Source organism: Anthonomus grandis, chromosome 17 (genome assembly GCF_022605725.1).
Source record: "Anthonomus grandis grandis chromosome 17, icAntGran1.3, whole genome shotgun sequence".
NCBI classification, from domain to species: domain Eukaryota; kingdom Metazoa; phylum Arthropoda; class Insecta; order Coleoptera; family Curculionidae; genus Anthonomus; species Anthonomus grandis.
The window spans coordinates 14,630,026-14,651,932 of NC_065562.1; the positions used below are offsets into that span (position 1 = coordinate 14,630,026).

Sequence of the window (21,907 nt, forward strand, 5' to 3'; positions counted from 1 at the left end):
AACCAAAAAACTGATTTTACCGTTGAATTCCTTGGACAAAAATAGCTGAAAAATAAGTAACATGTCGATGTATTTATTTTGATTAATCAAACCGATAAATTGTCATTGGCAAATCTATCGTGATTTTTAAGGAAATTTAAATTATTTTCAAAAGAAGATCATTCAAAATTGATTCAATGTGTAAGTTTTATCCACTTGGATCATATGCCAAAAATCCATCTTTCAAAGCCTGTAAGTACTAAAATTTCGTAATTTGCTTGTAGTATCAGGTTTTCTTGTTCAACATAAAGTCCCAAAAATCGCCTTTTCAATAAAAATATTCATCTATTTTGAATCTCTTACCTCTAGGAAACCAACACTGACATAGGCATTCTTCTCTGAAATCACTGAAACTCTTCTATCTAGCTGAATCCTTCTCTTCAAGCTTTGGTTATTTAAAATCTTCTTAATAATCTCTCCATTTTCTGTCCTCTTCTCCTTCCATTTAATCTTGGCTTTCTAAGGCATCCAGACTTTCACTATCTGTTTTCTTTGTCATCTCATCTGGTAGGGCATAATCTGGATTTCAACTCAATTTTTGATGATTTCCCCCCCTCTTATAATTCCTAAATCAGTTTCAAATTAGCCTCGTAACTTTTTCTATTATTTCCAGGGCTCGTGCAATAAACACCCAAGAAGGTAAAGAAGAAAACAGCGCTTTTATCCGTCTAGTAGTAGAAGAGGCCGCGGAAAACAAAGAGATCGCTCCAGAAATCATAATTCCTCCTGAAGACTTGCAAATCATTAAGGGAGCCTCGGAGGCCACCCTGGATTGCATTGCTAATGCCAGTCCTCTACACGAGCTGGAAACCCTTTGGTAATAAATATATTTAATCGGAAACAGCATATGTTTTTACTAATTCATTATTCTTATTAATTCAGGTACAAGGATGGGATTCCGATCGAGAGCGCCGGCATATCGTATTCCGCCAACGATATCTGGAACAGGAGCCTGGCACTATCCTTCATTAATTCCACACACACCGGATTGTATGAGTGCAATGTACAACTAAAAAGCGGCGGGTATCCTACTGTTAAAGCGGCTGCTCAGGTATAGTGGAAATTTGGAAAAAACGTGGTATTCTTCAATTCGTCTTTTACAGGTTGTGGTGCTAGAAAAACCGAGATTCTTAAGCAACGCGAAGCCAGAAACTTTGGGAGACTACGGGTCCGCGTTGAGCTTACCGTGTGACGTCATTGGAATACCGAAGCCTAACGTTACTTGGTATAGGAATTCGCAAGAGTTAGATCTCAGTGATAAGAGGTAAATTGATGAAAAGCTGTGGATTTTTCCAGGATTCTGATGATTCACTGCTTCATGTTGTCTTGTCTTCAACAGGATTTTTTTGGGAGAGTGGACATCCTGGTACCTCTTTCTGTTCCTCTCTTTCTGGAACGTCCTTATTGACTCTTTTTTTGTCTTTAAATGGAAATTATTCCGTGAAGTAATTTATGTCTTTAGTAAGAATCTCACGACGTGGAGAGCTTAACGGAATAAATCAAGTGTCTTTCTTTTTAAATCTTCTCGTCTACAGCTGAAATGGATATCTCTGATCCTAAATTGTTCCAGGAGTCTTCCAAGGTAAATGCTTCCAGAATTGTTCAGTCTAAAGAGTCTTCGAAAGTAAATCATTCCAGGATTATTTGCTGGATCAGTTCATGTTTTATGTAGAAATGTCACGACATCTAGTATCACGTCTGTTTTTGAAGGTGGTAGACAATGGTACAGTGGAAACATCTTGTCGGACTTGCATTGTCTTATTTATTTAATGTAACACGACGTTTCGGTTGGTAAGTATCTCCAACCGTTATCAAGTGTAAACTGTTTTACTTACAGTTTACACTTGATAACGGTTGGAGATACTTACCAACCGAAACGTCGTGTTACATTAAATAAATAAGACAATGCAAGTCCGACAAGATGTTTCCATCTAGTATCACGAAGTGTAGATCTTGAGTATCATTCTTGAGATAGACCGGGTCGTCTTGGTTCTTGGCGTTAGATGGTCTGAAGTAGACTGTCATTATTCCAGGAGTCTTCAAAAAGGTAAACACTTCCAGAATTGTTTAGTCTATAGCAGAGAGAACCTAAATGGTTCCAGGATTGTTTGATGGGTGAATCTACGTTTATCTGGAAAACCTTTGACGTGAAGTGAATCATTTTTACAGTCGTGACAGTCTTTCAATTGAAGTTTTCTTGCCTAGACCTGAAATGGTAATCTCCGAACCTATATTGTTTATTCCAGAATTGTTTGGTGGATTGGTTCATGTTTTATGTGAAAATCCCCGTATATGGACTGTTACACTTTCTCAATAGACTGGATTCTTTTGGCTTGGTATGATTCTCATTGTAGAGTGCTTTTATTTCCAGAATTTCCAAATTGAAATGGAATCGCCTAACCTGGATTATTCCATGATTGTGAAGTCAAGCAGTTTCTTTCTAAATTAGAAATCTGAAATCCCGCAAGACTTGAAGAGTAAATAACCTGGAAAATGACATTTTACTACCTGAAAAATTGGAGACATGCCTGGAAAAATTTAATGACTAATATTTTTATTATCTGAAAAAATGGAAACATACCTGGAAAAAAATAAAAAGTGACTTATATTATTGAAATTACCTAGAAAAAATGGAAAGTCTTCAAATGCCTGGAAAAAATTTAAAAAAACTTATATTGCCTAGAAAATTTATTTTTTTGCCTTGAAAAATTTAAACATGACTGAAAAACAGTATTAAACTTGCCTGGAAAAATTGAAAGAAGTCTTAAAATGCCTGCAAACATTTAATGGCTTATACTGCTTTTAAAATGACTTTTTATTACCTGGAAAAATAAAATGTTTGAAAAATATTAATAAAATTGTCTGAAAAAATCTAAAAATGTCTGAAATATTTTTTTTAAATTATTGCTTAGAAAATGTCATTTTAATGCCTGGAAAAATAAAAAAGTGCCTGAAAAATATTTGTTAAATTGCCCCGGAAAAAATTAGAAAAGCCTTAAAATGCCTGAAAAAATTTAATGACTAATATTGCCTGAAAAATGACATTTTAATGCCTGAAAAAATTGAAACATGTCTGAAAAAAAATAAAAAGTGACTTATATGGCCTGGGAAAAACTTGAGACTTGCCTGAAAAAAATTAAAAGTGATTTACATTGAATCCCGGAAAATCTTAGGATAAATTGAATCATGCCTGGAAAGTTCCTCGAAAAATTAAAACATGCCTGAAAAAATTATTAAAATGCCTTAAAAAAAATGAAATGTTACCCTACATAGCCTGAAAAAGCCTGTACTTATATTGCTTAGAAAATTAAATTTTTTTGTCTTGAGAAATTTAAACATGGCAGGAAAAGAGAATTACCTACCTTTTAATAATACCTGGAAAAATTGCCTCGAAAAAATTAAAAAATCTTCAAATGCCTGGAAAAAATGAAATTTTACTTACATAGCCGAAAAAAACCTGGAAAAATTTTATGACTTATATGGCCTGAAAAATGATATTTTAATGTCTGGAAAAACTAGAACATGCCTAGAAAGTTACATTCAAATGCCTGAAAAAATCGAAACATGCCTGAAAAAAAGTGACTTATATTGCCTAGAATAACTTGAGATATACCTGGAAAAAATTAAAAGTGATTTATATTGCACGGAAATTTTTAGGGAAAATGCTGCCTGGAAAATTGCATTAAGGTTCCTCGAAAAATTAAAACATGCCTGGAAAAATTATTAAAATGCCTGGAAAAAATTAAATGTTACCCTACATAAAGCCTGGAAAAGCCTGTACTTATATTGCCTAGAAAATTACATTTTTTTGTCTTGAGAAATTTAAACATGGCTGGAAAAGAGAATTACCTTTTAATACCTGGAAAAATTGCCTCGAAAAAACTAAGAAATCCTAAGATGCCTGGAAAAATTTAACGACTTATATTGCCTGAAAAATGACATTTTAATGCCTGGAAAAACTAGAACATGCCTGAAAAATTGAAATATGTCTGAAAAAAAATTAAAAGTAATTTATATTGCCCAGAAAATCTTAGGAAAAATTGACTCGTGCCTCGAAAATTACATTAAAGTTTCAAAAATTTAAAACATGCCTGGAAAAATTATTAAAATGCCCGGAAATATTAAAAAAATCTTCAAATGCCTGGAAAAATTTAATGACTTATATGCCTGAAAAATTATATTTTTATGCGTAGAAAAACTAGAACATGCCTAGAAAGTTACATTCAATTGCCTGAAAAAAAAAGTGACCTATATTGCCTGGAATATTTTGAGATATACCTGGAAAAATTAAAAGTGATTTATATTGCACGGAAATTTGTAGGGAAAATTGAATCATGCCTTGAAAATTGCACTAAAGTTTCAAAAATTTAAAACATGCCTGGAAAATTTATTAAAATGCCCGGAAATATTTAAAAAATCTTCAAATGCCTGGAAAAAATAAAATTTTACCTACATAGCAAAAAAACACCTGGAAAAATTTAATGACTTATATTGCCTGAAAAATTACATTTTAATGCGTGGAAAAACTAGAACATGCCTAGAAAGTTATATTCAAATGCCTGAAAAAATTGAAACATGCCCGAAAAAAGTGACTTATATTGCCTGAAATAACTTGAGATATACCTGGAAAAAATTAAAAGTGATTTATATTGCACGGAAAATATTAGGGAAAAATGCCTGGAAAAAATGAAATGTTACCGTAGCCAGGAAAAACTTGAAAAAATTTAATGACTTATATTGCCTGAAAAATGACATTTTAATGCCTGGAAAAACTAGAAAATTTTCTAGAAAGTTACATTAAAATGCCTGAAAAAATTAAAACATGCCTGAAATAAAATAAAAGGTGACTTATATTCTTTGGAAAACTTGAGACATGCCTGGAAAAAATTAAAAGTGATTTATATTGCACGGAAAATTTTAGGGAAAATTGAACCATGCCTCAATTGAAACATGCCTGGAAAAATTATTAAAATGCCTGAAAAAAATGAAATATTACATAGCCTGCAAAAGCCTGGCAAAAATTAAAACAGGCTTTGAAAATTAAAAAAAAACACTTTAAATTAAAAGTAGCTCCTATTGCCTGGAAGATGATATTTTACAAAATGAAAACATGCCTAGAAACAAAATTAAAGTGCCTGAAAATATTAAAAAGTGACATTTACTGGCCAGAAATGCCTGAAATATTACATTAAAATACATGGAAAATTTGAAAAAAGCCAGAATGCCAGAAAAAACTATTGCCTGGAAAATGACAGTTTATTAGTTGACAAAATGAAACTATGCCTGAAAACTATTATTAAAATGCTTCGAAATGATAAAAAGAAGTTTTAGTACCTGGCAAAAAATAGTAAAATATAATTAAGAACTTTTTATTTAAATGTTGGTATTACATACTTTTTTTATTTTATGATTCCAGGTAGTTGATTTTTTAATTTTATGTAGTTTAGTATAGAGAGATCAAAATCGTTTTACTTTTTATCTACTATTAATCTTTTTACTTGGATTTGAGTAGAATGTCATTCTATTCCGTCTTTTCTCGTCTACATCTGCGCTTGGAGTCTACAGCAGAAATGAGAGTCAAACGTGTATTATATCAGGATTTTTGATGAAGGAGATTGTCAATTTTGTTAATGTCTTCTCCAGAAAAAATCCCACGATATTTGGTCTTATCGTGGCCCTGGCCGCATTTACCCATATTTTTCAATTCATTTGACGGTATCCAAAATAAATAATTACCTGGACGATTTCATATTTTTTTGATTTTAAGGGTTATGCGAAGACCAAGATCTAAATTCGAAAAATGTCAAAACAGCATTAAGTTATCCGTAAATCGGTTTACGTGTGGAGTGGCACAGCTCATGTCGTATTTACTACGTCATTCTTGTCCGTTCGAATCTGGTCTACAAATTATTCCCCGACAGGTTCCGTAAATTATATTTTGAAACGGAAAAATAAACCGTTTCCCTGCTGCTGGAAAACGTCCGGAAATCCAGCGTAACCTGAAAAGAAAACCACAATCTATTTTCCGGTAAAATACGGAGCCTGCCGCTGTTGTTATTTGAAATTTTCTTTTCGGATTTCTCTTCCGGTGGGTTTTTGTTCTTTAAACAACCGTAGAGGAAAGCACGATTTGGTTTAAAGTATTTTTGATATAAATAAATGTTGTTTCTGTAAGAGGATCCCGGAATAGTCTATTACGTTTTCGGATCCAGGTACCTTACCTTACTTCATTTATGTTTTAAAACGTCCCTCTTAGATGGCGCTCCCAAGTTCAGAATTAACTATTAAGGCAAAAAATGTATGTTTTTGGATTATTATATTGAAAGATCAGTAGATATGAATATTTTAGATATAATTACTCCCCTTGTATCTCCCAATTTACTAATATTTCATGCCAAGAAGAATTCAATAATTCAGAATGTAGAAATTCAGATCAGTTATTAATCCAATTAGTAAGAGAACATTCCTTCTTATATCAGCAAGAGAATTGGGATTTTAAGGATTCTTTGACAATGCCTGGAAATAAATTGGCAGTTTAATTAATTTACATGGGAAGTGGGCTGCCTTTACTTCTTTGAGAGTGATTTATTGTTTCACTTACCTATTTATATTTTTTTAAAATTTAAACTACAATGTCGCAATAGTTGAGGTCTTCGTAAGATTTATAAGAAGAAAAGGAGATAACTGGTCCAGTAGTGTCAAAGAGAAAAAGAAATCAATTAATATATTACTACTTTGCATAGCCTAACGGGACATGGGAAATCCCATATAATTTTAATTTTTGTTTTTTTTTGTATAAGAAACTTAACATAACTTCCATCTCAATACTAGACAAAAATAGTAAAATATATGTATTCACAGGCAGTACTTTTACAAAATTGCCTCAAATGCCTTGAAAAGTCGCTTTGACTATTTGAAACTTAAGTGACTATTTCAGGCAGCTGAAACTTCTTCCTGGAAATTCCGTGGAAGAAATTGATGCTTTGAAGTGCCATAAAGTGCCGGAAATCAATAGTGTCAGTTGTCTGGATTTATCAAATAATAGCTTCCAATACTTTAAAATTTCTTCAAATGCCTTGAAAAGTCGCTTTAACTATTTGAAATTTAAGTGACTATTCCAGGCAGTTGAAACTTCTTCCAGGCAATTCTCTGGAAGAAACTGATGCTTTGAAATGCCTTGAAAAGTTGTTTTAACTATTTGAAACCTTAAGTGACTATTCCAGGCAGTTGAAACTGCTTTCAACTTCCTGAAAGTGCTAACAAATGACACCCAATAGTGCCAATTGCCTGGACGTATCAAAAAATGACTTTTCAAATTCCCTCAAATGCCTTGAAAAGTTGCTTTAACTATTTGAACATTAAGGGACTATTCCAGGCAGTTGAAACTTCTTCCAGACAATTCCCTGGAAGAAATTGATGTTTTCAACTCCCTGAAAAGTGCAAACAAATGACACCCAATAGTGCCAATTGTCTGGACGTATCAAAAAATGACTTTCAAAATTGCCTTAAATGCCTTGAAAAGTGGCTTTAATTATTTGAAAATTAAGTGACTATTCCAGGCAGTTGGAACTTCTTCCAGGCAATTCTCTGGAAGAAACTGATACTTTAAACTGTCAGAAAATTACTCTCAATAGTGTCCATTGTCTGGATGTATCAATGAATAGCTTCCATTACTTCAAATGCCTTGAAAAGTTGTTTAAACTATTTGACACTTAGTGACTATTCCAGAAAGTTGAATCTTCTTCCAGGTAATTCACTGGAAGAAACTGATATTTTGAATTGCCTGAAAGTACCAGAAAATTACTCCCAATAGTATCAATTGCTTGGATGTATCAAAGAATACCTTCCATTACTTCAAAATTGCGTCAAATGCCTTAAAAAGTTGAAAGTTGCTTTAACTATTTGAAACTTAAGTGACTATTCCAGGCAGTTGAATCTTCTTCTAGACAATTCCCTGGAAGAAATTGATGCTTTCAATTACCTGGAAGTGCCAAAAAATGACTCCCAATAATGTCATCAGCCTAAACGTATCAAAAAATGATTTGTTTCCAAGGATTTTAAAGCTAAAATTAAAAATTTAAGAATACTTAAATAATTAGTCTTGGAGCGCAATAATGATTTAAGTGCCAAGACATTGCATGTGGTTTTTTAAAAATCAAAATAAAAAGAAATAGGCTACATCGAGTTAAAAAATTATCCCTGGCCTCCAAGGATTCATGAGCCAAGACTGAAACTCAACAATGCTTCAAAAATTTAATCTAGGTGTCCAGAAATCCAACTTTTATAATGAAATATAAAAAATGTATCTCTAAATATTTAAAAAATTAGTTTTGTGCTAACTTAACTTAAGTCAAGACTAAAAATTCGAAACTAAAAAATCAAGTCCACGGAATTCAACATTTTTTTGAGTTCCGTGGTCAATTTCATGATCCAAGACTTAAAAAAAATTAGTCTCGGCATTCGAAAATCGAAGGATTCAAGAATCAAAGCTAAATAATCATCAGTGTCTTAATAATCTATTTATCTTTCAATAATCCAGCATTCTGTAAAAAATATATACTCTCAATAAAATGGGAGGCATGATTCATGTTTCGATTAATCTGTCTTAATTATATTATGACTTAATAATATCAGCATAATGTTAAAACACCCAAATCTTAGGCTATATGATATTTAAACGAAGATAATCATTGAAAATTTCCAAATCTTGTGCTTTGTATACTTTAATGCGCAGCTACTATAATATTTAATCGTAATTGGTCGTATTGTGTGTTTAAAATCTTTATTGTGACCACCTTCAAGTTTTAATCCCTATTACTTAAAACATAAAACTTAATTCTTAAAACATAAATTTTTTATTGTGTCGTAGCCTTTATCGTACCGACTAAGCATTGCTCTTTTTTCTATCTTCAGATATGTGATAGAAGAAGACAACTCGTTGATGATCAAGAAGTTGCTGATAACGGACAACGCGATGTACCAGTGCTTCGCGAGAAATAAAGCCGGCGAAAGTTCCTTATCCACTTGGATACGGGTGAAGAGTAAGTCGTTTGTTTTAAATATTAATAGACAAAGACATTAAAAACTATTTTCCTCCCTTAGCTTACCGAAACGCGCGTAGTATAGCGGCAAAATTAGTAAGATTAAAACAGTCCGGGGAACGTCACGGAAAAAAGAACTTTATCTTTATGACTCCCCGTAAGAATTATATCATCGTTTTTTTTTATTTTGGTTGAATTTTTCACGTTTTATTGCACTTGTAGATTAGTCATATTTAACGTTAATAAACGTGGTTTTCTCTCTATAGATCAGTATTGTTTCGATCTATAGAGGCTTGTAGCTGTTGGTGTTTCATTGGTCTGTAGTGGTTTTCCTCTACAGAGCTATCAACAGAGTTAAGAAAACATTTTTTTTATACAGATTTTTGTTTAATTACTACTTTAAGGTATATTAAAAAAATATAAAAAAAAATTTTACTAATTAATGGTTTTAATTAATTAATAGCTTAGAACTTTCTTTTGCTATTTAGTTAATACAACTTTTTTTAATTTCCATTCAATTTCAAAATTCTGAAATAAGAAGGAAAATATTAAAAAATGAGAATTAAATTTGTCATTACACTTTTTTATTATTATTTTAATTTATACATTTTTTTAAAGTATTAGTATAGGACTTTTTTTGCATTTTTGTCTTTTGTTTTATTTTTTTTTCCATTTTTCGCCCATTACACTTCATTTAAATATCGTTTAATAAACATCGTTTTCCCCTCTACAAATCAATTTGTTGTTGTTATCGCTGTATGGGTGTGATTTAATTCGGGAATTTTTTAAAATAATTCCCTGTGCATGCTCTTGTATATGCGGTAGTAAATTATTCATACGTGTTAATTATTTTTTTTATATGTGTTTGAATGATTTGCACCAATTTTTTTAAATTTAGGACCGTTTGTTCACTCTCACAATCATATAGAGGGTGTCCGGAAGCTAGATGCAATCCTTTAGGGGAGTGATAGCTGACTTAATTTCAAACATTTTAAGCTAAATATGTGTAGGTCGAAATTTGTTTATAAATTTGTTATGACAATGTTTGCATTTTTCTCAAGAAATACCAAAATTTCACACTTAAACGGTAATAGAGCGCAAGTTACAATTAGTATCGGAGTTTCAAAGTTTATTTTGTTTTGTCTAATGTGTATTAATAAAAATACGATCAATTTCAAGCTTCTGTGTAAACTTATTAGAAAAAATAGAGATATTGAAACGTAAAAAATAAATATGGAGTTAAAATAAAAATGCTTTGTTTTATATTTAAATAATTGTTATGAAAATGCTTTCGTGGTTCAAACCTCTCTAAAAATATGCCTAGCTTCTGCCCTTTATTTTAAGATATCACTCATGCCGATGCCTGGCCAATTCTCAGAATTATGGCCTCTTTTGTGCGGCAGGTCATGTAAACAAAACTTACTGGATTGGTTTTCTATTATGGGACAGTTCAGGTAAATAAAAAGTAATAAAAACAAAATTAAGCAAAGGTACCTAATAGTAGATACTAATAGTAGACCTAGTAGGTACTTTGGGGTGGGGGTTACAAGTTAGGTATTCGCTTAATAAATAAAAACGTGTGATTTTAGCGGTTAGCCTCTTGTTGTTTAGTTTCACTCTCGCCTCTAATTTTGTAAGATTATCAACTTCGTACTGACTGCATCCACTGTTTTTTAAATCGAGTTTCTGTCCGTTTTATTAAACTGACTATTAAACGACGCTTGTACCAGGAACGTTATTCAGATCGGAGGTTACCAAACTTCGGGGTGTTTCAAAACACCTTTCGCCGTCTTACTGAAGTTGGCATTGGGAATAATCCGGCACGTGGAGTCAACCCTGGCCATAATAATGTAGAGATTGAGGAGCAAATACTGGAAGCTTTTACCGCAGACCCTGCTGCATGCGTCAGAAAAGTAGCTGAAGACATTGGCCTTTCTAGATGGAAGGTGTGGACGACCATGAATAAAGATGGACAGTATCCCTTTCATGGTACTGGGGTGCAGGGCTTACAAGAAGAAGACCCTGCAAGACGAATTCAGTTCTGCCGCTTTTTATTGAACATGGACATCGAGGACCCGTTATTCTTAAGAAGTATCTTGTGGACAGACGAGTCCAATTTTTCCAGGGAGGGTATTACCAACTTCCACAACCTCCACGAATGGGCTGCCAAAGATGCAAATCCGCACTGGAAAAAACAAAAATCATTTCAGAAGAGATTTTCGGTCAATGTGTGGGCCGGAGTAATAGGCAGGACTATTATTGGGCCACATTTTCTACCAGATAATTTAAATGGTTCCAACTATTTAGATTTTCTACAAAATGATATCCCCGTTCTTCTAGACGAAGCTGGATGATTGGAACGAGAAAGACCAATAATCTTTCAGCAAGATGGTTGTCCAGCGCATTGTTCCTTGGCTGTCAGGAATTACTTAGACGACTGTTTTCCAGACGGTTGGATCGGTAGAGGCGGAATGAAAGAAGATATGACCATAAGAGTAACCACCACCGAAATAACAAAAAGGGCACGTGCCTGTATTAGAAATAATGGATTGCATTTTGAACATGAACAATAAATAGTTTAAACAAAGCTGTGTTTTTTTTAACATAAAAACCTAAAATAACCCCACAATCGGGGCTCTAATGCTTAGTAGGCTTATGAGAGATCTCAGTCTAATAATTTTTGTTTACATGACCTGCCGTACAAAAGAGGTAATTCTGAGAATTATGGCCAGGCATCGGCATGAGTGATATCTAAAAATAAAGGGCGTTTCAATGTCTCTATTTTTTCTATAAGTTCACAGAAGCTTGGAATTAATCGTATTTTTATTAATACACATTAGACAAAACAAAATAAACTTTGAAACTCCGATACTAATTGTAACTTGCGCTCTGTTACCATTTAAGTGTGAAATTTTGGTATTTCTTGAGAAACATGCAAAAATTGCCAAAAAAAATTTATAAACAAATTTCGACCTACACATAATTAGCTTAAAATGTTTGAAATTAAGTCAGCTATCACCCCCTTAAAGGATTGCATCTAGCTTCCGGACACCCTGTATATAAAAACACAACACAGGTTTTTTGCTATCACCAAACTTTGCTCATGTAAAAACGACGCTTTCACCAATTTGTCAATATACCTGAGTTCCTAGGGGCTACTAGCTAAAACTGCAAAAATGGGTTGCCTACCTTTGCATGGTCTAATTACCTTACCTGGTAACCATAATAATAATAAAGGAACTGGCCCACCTGGCGGCCCCAGGCATCCCTCACCCTTCTCTATGTTTATTTTGCTCGGTGTGTATAGTCGGGTCGTAAAGTTAAGGACTTTTCGAATTTTATTATTTGAGAAAAATTTAAATTTGTTATTTTTCCCGTTTTTATGTCTCGGATGAATTTCAAAAATTTGGATAACTTTTTTCCTTTTAAATATAGAGGCTTCATTCTAATGACAAAAAATGACCCCAAACGAAGGAAAATTAAATATTCAAAAAAACCTTATAGAAAATCTCGAAATATAAGACCAAATAAACTGCCAGTATTATCTCTAAATAATTCTAATAATATAAGCAATGAGCTTACTTTTATAGTAAGTACAATTTTGTAAATATCATACTATAAATTTAGGGCTTGTCTTCACGCTTGAAAACTTGGTTTTTTAAATTATCAAGAAAACAAAATTTAAATTTATATTATCAGCAGATTGAGGGGACTTTTAAGTCTAGACAACTTAAAACTTTTATAAGCTAATATCTATTTTGATCAAGATTAAATTCAGTTAATCCTAGTTACTCCTTAGGCTAGAATAAAACTTTGATATAATCAAATTAAACCCGAGTGAAATTTTATTGTCATAAAACCCAGATCGGAACAAGTTATTAGAAATGAAACGTGGAATTTTAAAAGTTTGGGTAACTTTTTTGCTATTGAATATAGAGACTTTATTCAAAGACTGAAATGTACACTGTGTCCTACAGAATTTTTAAATAATTACAAAACAATCGGAAAACTCAAAGGCTTTTGAGAAAAATAGATATTTGTTATTTTCGCCATTTTTGTGTCTTGGATGCATTTGAAGATTTCGGATAACTTTTTTGATATTAAGTATAGAAACTTCTTATATGTTCACTAAATCCTATAGTATCTTTTATGTCATTTCCAAAAAGTCTGAGAAATCAAAGGTCTTAAAGAAAAATGGAAATTTATGTTTTTTACCATTTTATATGTAATTATAATCCTAAAAAATTTTATGTACTAATCGAGTAAATATCTTAATCTTTGACAATGATTTTATGTTTGTTGGCAAATCATTGAAACCGCATAATCCCTCATAGAATAAATTTTTTGAAGTCGAGTTGTTATAATTGTCCTTTGATCCTATATTATATGAATGGATATCGGCTCCCTTTTTTAAATATGACTTAAAATATGGCAGTTATAAGTTCTGTTAAATTTCATAAATAAATATTACATTTTCCCTTTCAACATTCCGCCCAACTGAAAGCCAATTAAGCAGAGTCAGCATATAACTTATTGGTGGATATTTTCAGAGACATAAAATAACTTAAAAGTGAAAAAATAAACTCAAAAAAGAACCTTAGAAATTATTAAGCATAAGCCAATACCACTCCCTAGTGAATTAATTTATAAACTAGCTAATATTTTAACTCTAAAGCAACTATATATAAGATTAGTTGTCAAATTATTATTAGGTGGCAAATATAGCTCAGGCATGGTTAGTAGGCAAATTGCACAAAGCAATGTTAGATGGCTTTTAGGCACAAGAATAAAAAATTGGTAACGTCATGTTTAACTATGTATTATTTTTAGCTTTTAGTTGATACTCTTAATTATTGCATGTTCCCTAAATTGAGTTACTTGAATATAACTTGTTTAATAAGAATATGACACACCCACATTTCTTTTTTATCTTATTGTAATAATTTTACGTTTTAATAAAAATTTTTCTTTCTTTTTTTCTTTCTTATGTCTGAGTAGGTAATAATAATATTCGGCCGTCTTTTTTTCGATAACTGTTGACTTTAGGTATTCAGGACATGATGCATGAAACCTATTTAGAATTACACGCAAAATTCAGAAATAAAATTAAAAAAGGTCCTTTCATTTAAAAAATGAAGTCGATGGTTGAAATTTATTTTTAAGGAACCCTGTATATACAAACTTCACGTACAATCTACGGGACCGAGCGTTTTTGCAAAAAAAACCCATCGTTTAATTTTAAATGAGTTTAGACATTACTTTTGGGAAGCACTGTATATTAAAATTATAAACTTCCTAATAGCGTTAATTTCCAACGACCCTTAAGTTCCTCACCTATGCGACCCGACTATCCCCTTCTTCGCATTTCATTCACTTCTTCAGGCCGACACATACATAAATACATACACGCCGAAAAAAAAACCGTTTGGTTTACTTTTTAGTCCCCGTTCGGGTTTTTACCATGCATGCCGTGTACCGAGCTAGGAAATTAGTGAAATCCCGTGATGTTTTTAACAATTTTCATACCGAGCGTTCTGATTTTAGCCGCGCAGCCCGTTATGGAATTCGGACCGAGGAATTTGACCGTTTTGGACGGAAAAGATGCCACTTTGACTTGTAGGGCCGCCGGAGCCCCCGTACCTAACGTCACTTGGATTCTTAACGGTGAGTTTGTTTTGTGAAAAATCGTTAAAATGTTTAGTGAAAGTCAAAATAAACTTTATTGTTTAGAAACACAAAGCTATCATAAAAATATTGGAATAACCAGTACAGAAAGCAACAAAAATACACTCAAAAAAGAAAAAAAAAACACTTTGGGTACCAAACAATTGTTTAAAAATACTTACATTCACATCTCCAGTAAAAAAGCATTAGCATAAAACTAAACTGTGTGACTATTTCTTCACTATAAAACAACGTATGCATCAATCAAATAACAAGACAGTCTAAAATTTATCTAGAAAGTATTCGTCACTGCTGTAGTAAGATTTTCCTAATATCAATTTTTAAACTCATATTTTAAATACTTTATAAGATATGGCCTTTTTAAGCAACAGTGGAAAATGGTTGAATATCTTCTTACTGTGGTCAGATATATTTTTATTCTATTGGATATTGTCATTTTATAGGAAATATTGAACGAGTGGAATTTACATTTATTGAGTGAATGGTTGAAGGATACTTTTGTGCGTTAAAGAAGCATTCTTAAGAATAAAAATAGACGAGAGTGTTAATATGTGTAAACTGATAAAATATGGCTTACAAAATTATCAATGGTTAGTCAGAGACAAAGGCTTGCTTTTACGGTACAAATACTTAATTGTAAATTAAATAAGTAGGCCAGTTTTCCCAATAACAAACACCATATCTTAGTTTTGAGTCAACCAAAGCATAAGAAAAGAACCTGATGAGAACCTAGAGCACAGCCACTCAATTTGTTTGTTGAACTTTGACCTTCCATTGATAATCAATCCCAAAAATGTATTTGAATCTATTATGGTGCACTTAAGCAGACATTATCTAAAATACATTTAAAATTTATGATATTTGCCTTTAAAACATGAAATGCCAATAAATTACACTTGATACACATAACATTTGCCAAATCCTGGTTAACCATTTCCTCAAGAATAGTTAGTAAGAAAAGACTCCTGGCACACCGGCTATGACATTCAACACCCCAGACTCATCCTCAACAAAAATGAACCCTTTGACATCCATTCGAAACATATGATGTCAACCACTTTAAAATAGAACCCCTAAAGCCACATACTTCAAGTTTCTGAAGTAAAATCCCATGAGATACACAATCCAAGGCTTTATTTAACCAGATCACGAAACACTACCGCGACGTTATTCTTGTACAGTTTCAATCCAAATTGGGACTGATTTAGAATATGTTTTCTTTCCAAGCAATCAACCATACTTTTTTTACAATTTTAGAGAGTAAGGGCAGTAAGGCCTAAGGCAATTAACCTAGTACAAAGTGCTATCCTCTCCATTCTTAAAAATAGGAATAACTATAGAGAAGAAACTAGGCATTAAAACAATCAACCAAGATTGAGAATGGTGGTGTTGGCAAGTTTTCAAATACTTTAATTGAGAGTCCATCGCAACCCGACGAATGTTTATTTTTTATCTCTTGCCAGATATCTGTAATTTCTTTTTTTTGTAACAGCAACGAAGTCGAATAATTCCCTAGTCGCATGGTTCAGAAAAGCTGAGCACTATAGAATTTGTTTATTATATCAGGTTATAATTATTAATAGGTGATTTATTAACGTACCGAAGAGCTTTTGCAATTATTTTCCAGGTCTCTTTCTGTTTGCCTATTTGCTGTCTCTAGCCTATTACTATAATGCTTAGTCTTAACCAGTTTTATAGTTTTACGATAAAATATAATAGAGGTTTTTAAGGGATATCGTTGTGGGAATGCTTCCTATTCAGTGAATATTAAAGTTTCTCATTTATTCCAACATCTGGTGTACCTCTGGATTCCAATTTGGGTCCCTTCGGATTTACAATAAGATATGGATAGTGTCATTTAGTGGTCAACCGAGAATAAAATATTTAATATAGGTAAATGTGTGGTCTTTTCATATCATAGGAAAGAAAACGATATCATGTACTCGTACAAATTAAATAATAATGTGTTGCTTAAACGCGTCAGTGAGGTTACTAACTTAGGAGTAGTCTTTGATCAAAAACTAACATTTATACCTTATTATATATATATTACAAATAAAGCATCTGAAATGTATAGGTTCATAGTAAGACATACTAAACAGTTCTATAATCCAGCATGTTTGAGACAGCGGTACTATGCCTACATAAGAGATTTACTAGAATATGCCTGCATAATTTGGAAGCCATTCTATGAATGTTACAAATATGACTTTCTTTAGGAAAAACAAAGTTTACAATAATAATGCCTCTTTAATTGAGTTATGTAATATTTACATCAATATTTAAATAGGTTAAATTGCTAAATGGCCTTATTGATGATCCTTTATTCTTATGTAATTTTTTTCTTAATATGTGCCAGAATACCATACCAGAAATGCTCTTAGTTTTTACCTCCTATATGTAGCCAATAACAAGAGACATCTAAATTCTCCGCTTTTCATTATGTGTAACGTCAATAATAATAATAAAATACACGATAAAATAGACTTATTTAATGTTACTTTACCCCAACTAAAAAGAATTTTAAGAGGAATGTAATTAGTTTATAGTTAGTGAAATATAATCTGTAAAGTGGAAGTAAATAAAAAATAGATAAATTTGCATGTACTTGCCAAAGTAAATCATGAATCATGTATTATTCAATACAAATTTATGCAAAGTGAGCAAACATCTCACATCCTTGGACTCAAAAAGTGCAAACATCTTTTATTAATAATGAAACCCTTAAGCTCTCAACAATCACTGCTTTTTAATTTTAGATTTTATATTTATAATAGGAAAATGATTTTTAAAAGCATAAGATTGAATGTATGAATTTACAGTCACTTCAATAATGTCAAAGGTGTAAATAAGAAATAGCAATGGTCCAACTATGGATCCCTGTGGAACTCTAGATATTATGGTTTTAGCAGAAGAATAATTATTACCAATTCGAGCACACTACTGTCTAACTGATAAAGACTTTTAAAAAAATAGACAGAGCCCAAGAAAATCATGTAAGTAAGTCATGTTCGGTAGAGCTGTAGTGGTACTATCTCTAGATCTGAAGCCTAATGAGTCGGAAACAAGTTATTAAATTTCTGGCAAGGCAAGCAATAAGCTTATGGGATGAAAATTACTTAAATTCATTGGTTTACTAAATTTTGGGATAAAAAGTATGGCAGAATTATGTGAGTAAATTATTATATGAGTTAAACGGTTTAAAATAACAGTTTGCTTAATTTTTATTTTTGTTGGGTATAGGTCAAAAAAACTACTTCAGACGATCAATTGTATATTTTGTCGACGTTTCGATCTCTATGAGATCATCCTCAGGACTATATATTATAGATCCTCCTCGTCAATAATGATAATTGTAATATCATAATCAATATAATAAATTCATAAATGCTTCTGTGTTCCAGAGTTTTTAATTTTTATTTTTGTTTCTGTTATGTTATAACCATCTATCTATGTTGGGAGATGAATTTTAAATTTGTCCAACATTATAAGTTATTCCACTTGATGATCAAGTCTACTTTATCATCTGAGTTATCCATACTAATGGATTATTTGTTTATATTAATTATTTCAAGCTAAAATGGTTAAAAGAATTTTTGAGAAATGATTGATAGCCTTCAGGTTATCTATATTTTCAGGGAAAAACTGATTTTGGGAAAACTATTGATCAGACCAAACAACCAATTTCACCATCGATTTTTTTAGAACAAACAAGCCCGAAATGAGTTCTATAGTAATGTGTTTATCGTGATATCGAAAGAAAAGAAAATCGACTTTGCGTTTGTGCGTAATTTGCACTGGTTAATATAATAAATGTGCGTAAGTTTATTTCAATTGGATTGAATGAATTTTTTCTTATTTTAAATAAGGCATTAATCAAACCAAACAACCAACAATAAACATATATATTTTCCACCATAACCATCACTAATCTGACAAAAACAGCATTTTTCAATAAAAACCCAGATAAAACCACAAATTGAATTATTTTTTACTTTGTGGCCATACGCAATTATTAATCCCTTTTTTTTGTTCGTCGCTTTGACAAACAGAATTTTTCCTATTTCAATTACAGAATATGTCATCATTTTTTAACAATTCCGAATTTAATTAACAAAAACTCACATAGGTGAAGAAAAAATAGCGACAACCAGCAGAGTCCAAATCCTAGAAACCGGAGATTTACTTATAGCCGCTGTGCGAGAAAAGGACGCGGGACACTACACTTGCATTAGAGCGAACGAAGCTGGGGAAGTGAGAGGGTCAGCGCATCTCTCAGTACTTGGTATGTCACATAAAACCACCAGTAATAACCAAGAAATAACTTTTAATATATTTTTTTTTAGTTCGGACCCAAATAGTCCAGCCACCAGTGGACACCAGGGTGCTCTTAGGACACACCGCCACCATGCAGTGTAAAATCTCTTCAGACCCTATGGTGCCTTACCAAATAGACTGGTTCAGGGACAAACAGTGAGTTTAAATTCCTAATTATAGAAACTTTAACCTTTAAGCCTGCCGCGGTAAAATTTCTTCTTTATGCAATATTTGTATAATAATAATTCGAGGGGTTCTTAAACCGGATCGTGTAGCAAATGGGGCGATTTAAGGAGGGCGACAGGTTCTCTCAATTCCTTTTTAATGAAATATCGAGTTTCACCCCCAAAAAGTTTCCAGATCCTTTAATATATTTGCCAGTTCTCAGCGAAAGTTTGCCCGTTTTAAGCTAATATTTGTGAACCTCGCGCTTTAAGTGAGTGTAGCTTACACCCCATCAATAATGTTCCTATTATTGGAAATTTCGAAGGAGGTAAAGTTTAAAATGCCACAAAAACAACTTTACCAGTCTATCTAAATCTTAAAATTAGAAGAGGATGGGAATAAAATTATGTTTTACGGGTATAATTAGACACATTACGAGAGAAAAACACGGTTTCCATCCGATCCAAAAACTATTTAGAAAATGAAACAATGATATAGAAAATAGGTGAAAAATCGAATTTTCATTTATATATCCGTATCTCAATCTGACATTTAGAAGAAGATGGGAACAGAATGATGTTGTTCGGGTATAATTAGACACATTACGGGAGAAAAACACTATTTCCAGCTGATCCAAAGACTTTTTAGAAAATGAAACAATGATATAGAAAATAGGTGGAAAAGCCGAATTCTCATTTATATATCCCTATCTCAATCTAAAAATTAGAAGAGGATGGGAATAAAATGATGTTTTTTAGGTATAATTAGACACAATACGAGAGAAAAACACTATTTTCAGCTGATTCAAACACTATTTAGAAAATGAAACGATGATATAGAAAAAGGTGGAAAAATAGAACTTTCATTTAAATATCCTTATTTGAGTCAAAAAATTAGAAGAGGATGGGAATAAAATGATGTTTTTCAGGTATAACAAGACACATTACGAGAGAAAAACACTATTTCCAGCCTATCCAAACACTATTTAGAAAATGAAAGGTTGATATAGAAAATAGGTGAAAAAATCGAATTTTTATTTATAATATCCCTATCTCAATCTTAAAATTAATTTGTAAATGAGCAAAGAAACTTGCGGGTTGTAATGACAGAAAACCTAAAATGGGAAACACATATAGCTCAAATGGTGAAAAAAGCTAATTCTCTGATCTACCTTATAGGCAGAGCATCTGTATCTGGAATCCTTGATTGACTTTGTCAAAGGCTGCTCTTGGAAAGAGTCCATAGAAGAGTGACCTGAATTCCTATTGAGACTAGAGACATGCCATACCAGGATAGATTAAATCTATTCAATTTAGAAATTCTGAAATAAAGAAGACAGAGAGGATACCTCATAGCAACTTACAAAATCATCCATGGCAACTATGACGAAACTCCAAAAGTGACATTTAAATTACCAAGCACAGACAGGACTAGAGGGCCTTCCAAAAAACTCCAAATATCTTGCAAAAAAAACACTTCCTCACTTTCCAGAACTTGTTGTGAGTGTGGAAAATAAAAATTTATTCAAAAACAGACCAGACAAATTCTTTTTAAGAAAAACCGAATATAGTGCCTGCATATAAAGTACACAAACAGTAGTTCCATCGGTGCAAACCGCTTATCTAATGTAATGTACTTGAGTGAAAAACGGGCATGTTTTAAAATTCATTTGTGATTTTTTTAAGCCTTTTGCCACTGTCCCATAAAGAAATTAAGTACTTCCTGGTAACTCTTTACATATCTCCCAAATTTTATTTTTTTCAAGGAAAATGTTTTCGTACAACTCTCCCCTGAGAAGGGAATACTTTCCCATTACCTTTTAAGAAGGCAATAAATCAAACAAACTATCAATAGAAACTTCAATTTCCTTTCCAGGATGATAAATCCAAGGGGCAGCCAAAGAATCAACATACTACAGGACGGCACTTTGGAGATTCAAGCCGTAAGGGCGTCCGACGTGGGGCATTACACCTGTGCGGTAAAATCCCCCGGGGGTAACGAGACGAGATCCGCCAAGCTGAGTGTTATCGAGCTCCCATTTGCCCCTACAAACGTTAAGGCTGAACGGTAACTTTGGTGATCTTTTTCAGCATAAACTTAAGGGTTAATTATGAATTTTTCATTCGGTATAGGACCGAAATCGAGGGACAAAGGGCGGTCAACGTGAGTTGGACGCCCGGTTTTGACGGGAATAGCCCGATCCAGCAATATATTATTCAAAAAAGAGAAGTGCCCGAGTTCGGTAAGATAGATGAGTAGTGGTGACGGGTTGCCCTATTTTTCCCCCTTTTTTTTAGTTGGTTGAACTTTGTTTTTGTGTTGGTAGAAGCAGTTAGGGACTAACTTCAGTACAGGGTTAATTTTTTGATTTAGTGTTTCTTGTATTTAAATTGAAATAACAGGCTCTTAGATGTTCCAACTTATTTGGCTTTTTAACCCTTTTTAAAAGAATATTTTTATAACAAAAATCAGCCAGATTAACATACTAAAAATTGACTATACTAACCAATAAAAAACACGCAGTAAAATATGTCTCAGGCATAAATCATTTTAATACCTGTAGTAATCACAGGTTTTTAAGAGAAATCAGTTTCAAATCAAAAACCAAAGGAGGAAATTCAAGAAAACATTGAAAAATAAAGTTTGTCAAAAAAACTTGT

At 32.4% G+C, this 21,907-nt stretch overlaps 1 protein-coding gene across 5 annotated transcripts in view; it reads left to right on the forward strand.

Moving 5' to 3' along the window:
- LOC126746477 (protein sidekick) overlaps nucleotides 1-21,907 on the forward strand; it is a 255,169-nt gene that overhangs the window by 196,317 nt on the left and 36,945 nt on the right. For all 5 annotated transcript variants that reach the window (XM_050454758.1, XM_050454757.1, XM_050454759.1 and 2 more), the window contains exons 5-13: nucleotides 653-856; nucleotides 922-1,090; nucleotides 1,143-1,303; nucleotides 8,953-9,080; nucleotides 14,625-14,744; nucleotides 18,895-19,050; nucleotides 19,112-19,238; nucleotides 21,123-21,314; nucleotides 21,380-21,489. In XM_050454758.1, coding sequence (XP_050310715.1) covers nucleotides 653-856; nucleotides 922-1,090; nucleotides 1,143-1,303; nucleotides 8,953-9,080; nucleotides 14,625-14,744; nucleotides 18,895-19,050; nucleotides 19,112-19,238; nucleotides 21,123-21,314; nucleotides 21,380-21,489 — 1,367 coding nt within the window. The remainder of the gene's footprint in view (nucleotides 1-652; nucleotides 857-921; nucleotides 1,091-1,142; nucleotides 1,304-8,952; nucleotides 9,081-14,624; nucleotides 14,745-18,894; nucleotides 19,051-19,111; nucleotides 19,239-21,122; nucleotides 21,315-21,379; nucleotides 21,490-21,907) is intronic.